The sequence below is a fragment of the Dicentrarchus labrax genome, unplaced genomic scaffold (genome assembly GCF_905237075.1).
Source record: "Dicentrarchus labrax unplaced genomic scaffold, dlabrax2021, whole genome shotgun sequence".
Classification (NCBI taxonomy): Eukaryota; Metazoa; Chordata; class Actinopteri; family Moronidae; genus Dicentrarchus; species Dicentrarchus labrax.
The window spans coordinates 18,534,202-18,545,055 of NW_026136706.1; the positions used below are offsets into that span (position 1 = coordinate 18,534,202).

The following is a 10,854-nucleotide window of genomic DNA, read 5'->3' on the forward strand; positions in this document are numbered from 1 at the left end:
TCTTATGACAATACAACAGCAAATGTCAAAAAACAAAAAACAGATTGACTTTATTAATGCAATAATAATTCCATTTATATTTGAAATCTTTCATCATTTGATAAGATTCAGTATTTATGTTCTCCATTATAAGAATTGTTTGTAAATGAGTCGGTTTTATTTTTTTTTTGTTTTTATGTTTTTCTGTTTACTCATTTCATCTGGCGGCCCCCACTGACACAAACACTAGCCTACATTATGGCAACATACCTTTGTTGCCACATGATGGCAATATTGACTGAGAACATGGAAACCAACAACCACAGTGACATCTTATGAGAGCAGATACTGTACGTGCCAAAGCAAACCAAATTCTGCTATTGAGCGAGAATCACGGAGTGGTAACATAACATGTATTGTTAGAGAAACAATGAATTATATAAAGCTGCTGAGAAGAAGCGTTGTGTGAAGCGTTGTGCTCTCCAGTGAAGGTATCGAACCTGTATCTGGTTGCTATAGCTGCTGGGTCGTGGACATGCGCACAGCTAACAGTATCGACTCAGGCTCTAACCGCTAACGTTAGCCACTGCTGGGCTAACGCTGGGGTCTACAGTGGTCCTCTTTACACACGACCTAGCGTTAGCAACAGGACCGAGAGCAGCATCACGGAGTGTCACACCGAGCAGAAAAACTACCGATATCCACGCAGGTAACTTCCTTTGTAAGCAGCCAACTACACAAGTTTAGTGAAGTTCTGTTGAATGTGTGTTCTGGTTGTGATTAATGTCGCTGCTCGTTCAGTAACGTTATGCGCGAAAAGCTAGCAGAAGCTAATTTGGCTAACAGTTACATCGAAACATGATGGACATGTTAAGACCGCGTAAAGTGTCAAAATGATTGCTTATAATGTTCGCGTCTCTCCGTCGTTTGTCTGTTTGGTTTATTAAGGTGTTGTGAGATTGTTTACGTTGTGGGTGAGTGAAGTTAAACCTCTCTCTCAGCGTTGATCTTCGTGTTTGTCACATTAAAACCTCCCGACACATTGGAGCTAACGGTAGTTTGATTGAGCGGTAAACTCATACTTCATTTAGAGAATATATTTGTTAGCAGTCAAACGCAAAACTTGTGGAGACGGAAAAGTTGGTATAACGTTACTTGACGTTAACGCAACCTCACCAGGGGGGTAACGTTAGCTGTAGGCGGTGTTAGCTAGCTATCGTGAGTAACATTTAACTTTAAAAATATTAAACTCAGCAGTGAACTGTGGTGAATTTCACATTAATGTGGCAGCTTATTACGCATCCACATCCTTAATAAGGTTTTCTAGTTGTTACCGTGAGTTCAACGGGGCTTCTGGCTCGTTAATGTTAATGTTACTGTTTAGCTTTGTTGTCTTCTCCGACCTTACATAAGACTCTGAGTGCTTGGTTAAACATCTGCAGCCACTTGGCTCTTGTTTGGTTATATTCTCCTTCAGCTCAGTTGTTTTCCATCGCTCCCAAACCAGTAAGCTCTCTGTTGGCAGGTTTATAGTACACGTAGCAATTTTCAGGATGGCTGGTTTGTTGCCCCCTCCCCCTTTCACAGTTTGACCACTGTGGTCGATATTTCCGTACTGGTTTCACATCATCTATACTGGGAAACAAGACACGGTGCAGAATGATATACTTATCATTATATATATATATATATATATATATATAAAATATATATATATATGTATATATTTTGTGCAACGTTGAGCCTTTAAAGCTGCAGGAGCACTAACTTCACAGCAACAATACAAACTGTAATAATAATGATTTGTTGTTAACAGGTGCAGCTGTTGGTGCGTCCTGGAGCCGCAATGTTGAACCCGGCCAATGGAGACCCGAGCCACGTTGTTGTGAATTATGTTGAGGAGTATTTGGACCTGGTGGAGTCACTACCTTTTGATTTGCAGAGGAGTGTGTCCCTCATGAAGGAAATTGATGCCAAGTATCAAGGTAAAAAAAAAAAAAAGCTGTACAGTGCAGATCTGCTCTTTCAAGTCTTTCTAAAGAGGTTACCAAAATCATATTGTAACATACATAACATTAATGGATTTACATTACAGATACCGTAACTGAGAATGTCATACATTCAGAAATGTATATGTTGCTGCTGTTTGTTTTAGTATGATATTGGGTAAACAGGAATTCTACAGTTCTTCTACAGTACTTTAGAGAGAGCGTGTACAGTGGTCAACAGGTAATACAGCAATATTATCTTTGTCTTGAATGTGCATTGCAGGTGAGCATGCAATTCAGCAAATATGGAGAGTAGACTTACATTTATAAATGAATGTATATCTATATCTGAAATAAAAAAAACTGCACTCCTGTATCATCTATATTATTTCCTGTTTATTTTTTATTAATCCAGGTAAATTAGCAGGTACCTACCGAGTGTACAAACCGAACACTTAACAAATTACATAGTACATTGCAGACATGTAGCTATAATGTACAGTTACACACTACATTGTAGCTGCATGTCTGAACCCACCGGCTCTTAACCTCTCTCACTAGATCGAGCCTCACTGCAACCACTGTGCTCTCGCAGCAGTTTCATTACCATCCCCCAAAAGTAGTCAGTCTCGCCTCCTGTATTAGCCATGTGGCATGCTTGATCAACAGTTTGTTAACCAGAGACTAAACCGACAGATCGGTCTCCAGGTGTTTCATAACCTTTTTAAACTTCACAAATATTATAATGCAGTAGTAAGAAGACAACATTTTATTTATTTGATTTACTCGCGCCGAGCCAGCATATGTGTATGGAAAAGAGCTAATAATGGACAGTCAAGAAAATTATGTACTATGATAAGTAATAATTTTCTTCTGTGTACTTTTAGAAAATATGTCTATTTTCATTATTCTTATTCCTGCTTCATTTTTTTCCCCTCTCCATTTCTTCTCTGGCAGATGTTCTGAAGGAGCTTGATGATGCGTATGAACGGTATCGCCGGGAAGCTGACTCACTTCAGAGGAGAAAGCTTCAGTTATCCATTCAGAGGGCGCTGATTCGCAGTCAAGAGCTCGGAGATGAGAAGATCCAGATTGCTGGTCAAATGGTACGTAACACACACACACCATGCAGCTGCTCCATGGCAAACTTCCAGGTGTGAGCTTGTGTAACTGTGAGCACAGAGAAATGCTTCCCTGGAACATGTGTGCTCAGAAAATCTACCCCGAGTAAATAAACAGGAAAAAAGGTTTTATGAGTCCGCTAAAAGGCCCTTTTGTATTGGAGTGTATTAGGGTTTACCATTTTCCATTTTCAACTTCTTTTCACATAGAAAATCTTCAAAACATATGGTTTATCCAAGGCAGGCCATGACCTAATTGTTGTCCACATGTACTCCAAACGACAGCAGGTAGAGCTTTACACTAATATATGAACTTTCTTTGTTTCAGGTGGAGTTGGTTGAGAACCGAACGCGACAAATAGACTGGCACTCTGAACTTCTCCTCTCCTCTCAAGAAGTCCCAGAGAGCCATGTTCCCACAACAACGTGCATGACAACCACTGCAGCGTCCATGATGTCGTCATCCTCATCCGCCACCATCACTCCAGGCAAAACCAGCCACCATGACAAGAAGCGCGATGAGGTTACCCCAGGCTCAGGTGGCGGGGACAAAGCTGGAGGGAAACGCTCAAGACGTCAGAAAAATGGCGAAAATCGGGAAAGTTACGGGGGTCTGGACCACGCGGAAGAAGTGGGTCTGGGGGCATCCCGGGAAAAGAGAGCCAAAACATCTTCAAAGAAGAAGAAAAGGTCAAAAGCGAAGAGTGAAAGAGAAGTGTCCCCCCCAGACCTGCCCATCGATCCAGACGAGCCAACATACTGCCTGTGTGAGCAGGTGTCCTACGGCGAGATGATCGGCTGCGACAACGACGAATGCCCCATTGAGTGGTTTCATTTCTCCTGTGTCGGGCTCCATCATAAGCCCAAGGGGAAGTGGTACTGCCCCAAGTGTAGAGGTGAGAATGAGAAGACCATGGACAAGGCCTTAGAGAGGGCCAAGAAGGAGAGGGCATACAACAGGTAGCTCGCTCTGTCCGGCCCAATGAACACTGTTGAGTAAATATGTATTTTTATGTCACGCCCTTGTTTCCATTTACTGTCAATGCTGTTTTAAAAAGTAAAAAAAATGATGAGAGGGAACTTGTAAATAGTTATTTTTATAACTGCTGCATAGCTGAGAAACAAGATAGCTCCCTCCTGGTTAGGATCATTTGTAAAGAATGGATTTAGTACAATACAACCTGCATGTAACCAGCTGTCATGCACTTCCCCAGTTGTTTTCATCATGCATGCACACACCTACTCCATCACATATGCTCAATAATAAATAAAACCTTTCTAAACAAAGAAGAATTTTATGTTTATGACATCATTAAGGGTCGAGTGAAGAATCAGTGCACAGACGCACACTTGCTGGTGAACAAAGTGGTGAATAAAGCAGCTGTAGAGCCAGATATTTGTCTGGTAGAGACCAAAAACAGCGTGAGTGTGAGTGAATATTAGACTTAAATTCATCAAGTGGTCAGAAACACAACTTCAAATTAATGATAATGTTGCTCTGAATCTGCTAGATATGAAAGTAAGCAACTGTTTAACAAGTTAAAAGTGTTAGTTACTGCAGGTTTAAAGGTTGGATTTATTCATGCATTTTTTAATACAACACTTAATGGTTATTGAAAGGTGATTGGTCATTGCCTGTCAGTACTGGCCAGGAATGTATGTGATGTGGGGACAAAATCCAAAGTCCATGTTCTATGTTCTGACTTGTAAAGTTAAGTAAAAGCTAATATGAGGCTCCAGCAGTCTAAGTTACACAATACAATTAATTACCTTACAAGCTGTATTTATGGTATTTCAGTGGATACTTTTTGCTTGCTCAGCCGCAGCAGAGAGACCAACATGAGGACATTTTGTACTAAAAGGACTGTAACTTAGACTCACCTTTGAGTGTGAGTATTGTATTAACGTACAATTGAAAATGTGAACTACAATATGGAGTATAACATTTCACACACTGTTCAAATAAAATGGTGTAAATATAGTGCACTATATAGTAAACACATATTTCAGACAACTGAGTCTATATTCCTCTGAATTACTGAATACAAGCGGAAACAAACATTAAAGATTCACATCTTAAACTGCTCTAATAGATGCAAAATAATTAAAATAATCATTGGGACAGATAAATTATCAGCCAATAATGGAAAATTTCCATTTTTAGAAGTTATCGTTATAATAAAATTACAGCCGATAAATTATTGGTTGATATTAATAATAATTTATCATTAATTCTTATACAAAACAATTCATAGCTTTAACCTTACTAGAAAAAATAAACATTTGAAGAGTCAGAACTGGAGTTTGTTGTTGATAGTAGAGATGTCAGATAGATTTGATCAGAGCTGCGGAATATTAAATCAACTGTCTGCTAAACTTTCGTACTCTGAGGTGTGTAAAAACTACAGATTATAAATGTGACATTGGTTATTTTATCAGTATTGGCCATGACAAGCAGATAATTATTATTACTGGCTTATTATGATCATGTTGGTTTGGACACCAACTCACCTAGTCATTTGATGATAAGCAAGGATTTAACTCCCATGTTATTTAGTGCCGTTATTAAATGGATAGATGGATTATATTCATATACAAAGCCATGGTTTGCGTCATGGCAGTGCCTCAGATTGATTTCTGGGTCTTCTTAACATATAAATCTCATACAAACTCAGTCAAAGCAAGAAAAGTAATTACATCAAATACAAATAAAACGCTTCTCACATGAGGATGAATTTACCTTTTTTTTTTATTTACAAGTGCTGAAAAAATGACATGGGGGACAACCAGTGCAAAATCTGTACATAAATTCAGTTGCAGGTTTCTTATATACATGAGTACTGAACAGGAACGTGAATACACTCTTTCTGTCATGCATGTAACAGAGTTCACAACACAGCAAAAGACTTGGTGTAAAGATGTCTGATTTAGTTGTAGTCCGTGATGCTCAGGCTGCTCATTCTCCCAAGGAAAGGTAGGATGATCACATTGGACCCCAGACAAACTGCCTTGTGAAAACAAACTGACAGAAAAGATGAGGAGCACAACAGAATAGGACCCATGATTTGATTAATACACCCTCCAAGACATCTAACATAATTAGTCATGGGGTGTTATTACAGCAAGTTAGAACACACCAGAAATTTGGGGATAATGGCCCACAAGTCCATACTGACAAAACATCAAGGCAAGATTCAGCACAGTTCCCCTGATGGACTGGAAAAGGGGGATAGAATAGAAAAAATAAATCCCTCTTGGTGGGCAGAAAAAACAAATGTTTTATAACGGGAGGTTGGAGGTAAAGTGCATAAAAGCTTAAAATCAAAAAGGTGGGGGGGGGCCCAAAAATTAAGAGGTACTCCACTAAAACTTGCAGCACACACAGCTTAACAATGGAGAGAGCAGCTATCACGATTGTCAGGTCAACTGTCTCTCCAGCTTTGTTCTACAATGGCAGACACACGTTTCTCGTACTCCCGCTTGTTCTCCTGGTACAGCTGAGCTGCCTGGCTGTTGGCTGGACTGTTGGGGTTTGGTTCATCAAGCAGGGACTGGGGAGAGGAAGATAAACGAGGAAGGTGAGAATGTTTCATCAATCCATTCATCTGCATCTTAGTTACACAGCTGCACATGTTGGCATTTGTTTGTTAAACTGGGCTTTAGTTTTGTTTTGTAGTAAATTATTTTTACCACTGAATAGTATATGGAACAACCAATAAATATAAGTAAATATATTTATTTAACAGTTGATTAATCAAGATAATAATCAAAAAAATTAACGAATACTGAAAATTATTAGTTGTAGACCTTAGCAGTAAATTCATAATTGCCTTTTCCTAGTGTATTACTTTATCAGTCAGTGATTTTTTTTTTTGTCTAACAATAGAAAATTGTATAGCAATTTTAGTCAAAATGCCAAATATATCATGGTTACAGCTTCTCAGAGTTGCAGATAGGGTTTGTTTTCTCTGTGTGATGTCACTGTAAGATAAGGTGTGCCTGCATTTACAACATCTATTATTGTATTGTTGTTTACTATTTACCTGGATAGATGTAAGAATAGAGGAGACATCATAAGTGGGACTCCAACGATTCTGTAGGATGTCCAAACATATACTGCCATCTGCATAGACTGTAGATAAAAACACAATTATACACTACCCACCTATATCATCATTGTACCATGCTAGGTGATAAGACAATATTCCTACCATTTGGATGAAACATCTTTGACACAAATCGTACTGTGGGGGGTTTGTTGGGGTATTCTTCTGTGAACTCTACAATGAGTTTAAATGTACCTGAAACAAAGACGACAATACACAAAAAATGTATTTATGAGCCATGAAACCTGATTGTGTGTGGAGGAATGTTTTAAGGCAGAAAAAATGTGCTGGAGCAGTGACTTCTAACGTTGTATACTACAGGTTTAACAACTGTAGAAAAACTCCTCAGGAATAATCTTCAAAGGTGGAAATGAAAAACATGACTTTAAATAGGACAGTGGCTGTTGAAATACTTTCTTCATTTGTGACATTTTCTTGATTATAAGGTAAGCAGACAGTGCGTTTCATATTATTTAAATTACATAGTGAGTTCTGTATGATTCTCCTGAATTAGATCTTGGTTGAAGTATCACAGTAATACAAGTAGAAAAACATAATTTTAGTGAGTTGTTTAGCAACTGGCATCTACATAGTAATTTTCAAAGCAGAGGGTTTGGATGTGGTGAAGTTACTATGTTATAATGTGCCTTACTACACAAAACAGTAAATGATCACAGTGAGAAACTTACCATCCTCAAAGGGAGTTCCTTCAGGGCTGTGAGGTTCAAAGGGAAAAAAATGTTCATTCATTTTGCATTTCACAGACAAAATTACAAGATATGCATTTGGGAAACATGTATGTCCATATTAAGGCTGTGCATCAATATCTTACCCAAATATGACTGCATTCCACACCATGATGTTGTTTTCAGATGGAGCACCACTAACCCCAGCTGGAGGGTCCTCTTGTAGCCTTCATAACAAAAACAAAAGGAGAATGTTATATCAAGACCTCTAAAATATACTTCACTAACAGGAAGTTACATTTATTCTGCCAGACAACAGTAAGGTGACACAACCATATTTAATATTTCAAATAAACATAAACCTACCAACTGATGTGGCAGGTACAGCAGACTCTTTGCTAGAGTAAGCAGACTCAATGACCACATTAAAAAATTACTCTAATTATTTCCCACCCCGGTTGTGCCACATGTAACCCTTTTAGTTTTCACAAAATGCAAACATTGAACAAATATCTCTCTCTCTCTCTCTCTTATATATATATATATATATAGTAGATAGATAGATAGATATCACAATGGCAACTATGCAACTGTCTCTGCAAATAAACCAAGTCAGTGCCATATATCATGTAAATATTGGACATTGTAGTTTCTTATTAAGTACTACGTATTCTCAAAAACCTTCAGTAATCATCTCACCATCATTTAACAGCCAACGTTTCAGGGCTTCCGGTGTAGCCAGCAGATATCTGGCCAAGACTAGCTCTTTTGTTTGCCGCTCATTATTTATAGTCCAATAAGCAACTTTAGACGCAAGACTGGAGCTGGAGTTGAGAGACGACATATCAGCTATTCTCTATAAACAGACACATCTGAATGCAGATAAATCTACAAAAGGTGTTTACCTGCTTGCAAACATGATTGGTCAATACTACTCTGGCTACAAAAGGAAACCAGAACCAGAACTTCAGATACCAAAATCTTGTCCATTGCCTCCAGATTCTGCACTCATGTGAAGATGTGGTTTATAGAGATTACAGACACTGACATTGTGGCAGCTTGAAGTTTTAATAAAGTGGTTTGTCTCAGTTTATGATTAACCTTACCCTAAAATCAACATCTCACTGGTATTAAAGTAAGAGAAATTAGGCTTCTGGGCATTATATAGATAAAATTTGTTTATTAGAATCCCCATTAGCTGTAGATGAAACAGCAGCTATTGTTCTGAGGTCCACACAATTTCTTTTTATCAATATCATGGGTCATATTGACCCAAGCAAAACAAGAACATTGTAGTAAAAGGTTAATACTACAATGTTAATCTCTTGCACCTCTTTCAACAACCCTTAGGACACACATCTAACTAATTCTACTGCTGTCAGTAACAGAATCATTACTGGATAATAAAGGTTTCTTTGTATCTTACTCAGACACTTATCACAACTTCATTTCCTTTGGGAACCCTACAATCACCAGGATAATTTAAATTGGCATATAGAGGGATTTATTTACTCACTTTGGCACATTGTACAGCTTGTTCTTGGGTTCAAAAAACAAAGTGTTCTTCACTGTTAGTGACTTTAGAAAATGCAGCCCGAGTCTACATTGTTGCTTCCGCTATGGTTTAATGCTGATCTACTCACGTTCAACATATATTCATATTCCTCTGGGACAATAGTTCGTGCTGTTTGATCTCGATCCATTAAAAAAATAACACCTAACACCAACCAAACTTTGATTAAGTAAATAGTTTTATAAGACCCGTATGGTTTCAACACAGCTAACGTTAACGTTGGTGAGCAGCGTGTTAATGTTAAAGAGACTAGCTTCACTGACGGTGGACACGTTGTATTCAATATGTTTTGCCCAGTGGTAAAATGGTCAGATCACTAGTCACTTGCCACGGACATTTAAATGTAAGCTGGTTTAAAGAGTTATCTATCAGCCGTAAACTGTGACAGCAACCCGAGTCGACTACCGCTAACCCGTTAGCATGTATCATCTAGCACTGTTAGCTTCTAGCTACGGTCGAAGCACTTCTACAATTTTGACGTTATTTCACTTAAATGTTTCAGGTTCGTAACAACTTGAGATGAATTACACCGTTTTTGCGTTACATTCGTATTTTACAGTGGGTGTTGGTGAATTAATAGGTTTATATTTAACATAATGATCAGCTATGCCAAGCTAACGAAAGCTAGGCTAATGTTAGCTGTTTTTGACAAATCATAGCTAACTAACATTATCGACATCGGCACAATTTCTGACCATCAACTTACCGTTTAAAATCTCTCATAAGTCTCCTTCTAGCCGGGGTTGACATGGCTTAACTTGTGTTGCGCGTAGTGACAATACTGATACGTTAACTGGAGCTTATTTTATAAAAACCTTATATTGTATTTAATGGTTATTTGACTCCCTTCCCGGGGCAGCCCGTCTCTCTCGATAATCCGGGCTCTCTGGTTAGCCCAGCTAGGTTTACCGGACGATACCACTTCATGGAAGGAGTGGGAGACAACTTCAAGTGCCAAGTTAAACAAACTTTTCTGGCAATGTAACATCAATACAGGCATCCGATGCCTTTATTGAATAAGTTTTGGTAATTACTTCATTCTATATGCCAAATTACACGTATCTACTACGTTGTTTTATTTAACAGCATTTGTTTTTCTCCCCCGCTCTCATTGAGATCGTCTGCCGTTACGGGGCGTGGTCACAATGACGCGGTGTTTGTGCAGCACAGCTATGATGAAGGTCGCTCCCTGTGGCAGGTGACTGTTGGCAGGGTACACCACCATAGGTGTGCCCCTACATGTGAGGCTGGGGGGGGTAGTCTGCTCTCTTTAGATTAGTATTGTGGATAAAACCTTAAATGCACATTAGTTCCAACAAAAAATAGCACTAGTAATTTGAAAATATCTTGAATACCACATTTGCAACCAACATGTAGATAATGTCTTATTGACTAACACGG

At 38.6% G+C, this 10,854-nt stretch overlaps 2 protein-coding genes across 3 annotated transcripts; one reads left to right on the forward strand and one right to left on the reverse strand.

The window, feature by feature from the left end:
* Positions 1–312: 312 nt before the first annotated feature.
* On the forward strand, positions 313–4,381 carry ing1 (inhibitor of growth family, member 1). Of its 2 annotated transcripts, none has more exons than XM_051404140.1 (4): positions 313–688; positions 1,796–1,964; positions 2,925–3,073; positions 3,417–4,381. In XM_051404140.1, the coding sequence occupies exons 2-4, from the start codon at positions 1,826–1,828 to the stop codon at positions 4,050–4,052; spliced, it is 924 nt and encodes a 307-aa protein (XP_051260100.1). In that variant the 5' UTR covers positions 313–688; positions 1,796–1,825; the 3' UTR covers positions 4,053–4,381. The 2 variants fall into 2 exon arrangements, with proteins under 2 accessions (XP_051260100.1, XP_051260101.1); XM_051404141.1 differs by having other exon boundaries at positions 511–700.
* A 1,438-nt stretch (positions 4,382–5,819) lies between these two features.
* ube2al (ubiquitin conjugating enzyme E2 A, like) lies at positions 5,820–10,349 on the reverse strand. The gene is made up of 6 exons (XM_051404514.1): positions 10,160–10,349; positions 8,027–8,107; positions 7,884–7,909; positions 7,300–7,389; positions 7,132–7,220; positions 5,820–6,639 (listed from the first exon to the last, which is right to left on the reverse strand). The coding sequence occupies exons 1-6, from the start codon at positions 10,201–10,203 to the stop codon at positions 6,511–6,513; spliced, it is 459 nt and encodes a 152-aa protein (XP_051260474.1). The 5' UTR covers positions 10,204–10,349; the 3' UTR covers positions 5,820–6,510.
* Between the last annotated feature and the right edge of the window lie 505 nt (positions 10,350–10,854).

Excerpts from the sequence above, each read along its gene's own strand:
- ing1 (XM_051404140.1), top strand. The coding sequence starts at position 1,826 with ATGTTGAACCCGGCCAATGGAGACCCGAGCCACGTTGTTGTGAATTAT. Across the intron at positions 1,965-2,924 it reads AATTGATGCCAAGTATCAAG|ATGTTCTGAAGGAGCTTGAT; the intron begins GTAAAAAAAAAA and ends CTTCTCTGGCAG. Across the intron at positions 3,074-3,416 it reads TCCAGATTGCTGGTCAAATG|GTGGAGTTGGTTGAGAACCG; the intron begins GTACGTAACACA and ends TCTTTGTTTCAG.
- ube2al (XM_051404514.1), bottom strand. The coding sequence starts at position 10,203 with ATGTCAACCCCGGCTAGAAGGAGACTTATGAGAGATTTTAAACG. Across the intron at positions 7,390-7,883 it reads AGGAACTCCCTTTGAGGATG|GTACATTTAAACTCATTGTA; the intron begins GTAAGTTTCTCA and ends TCTTTGTTTCAG. Across the intron at positions 7,221-7,299 it reads AAAGATGTTTCATCCAAATG|TCTATGCAGATGGCAGTATA; the intron begins GTAGGAATATTG and ends TTTTATCTACAG.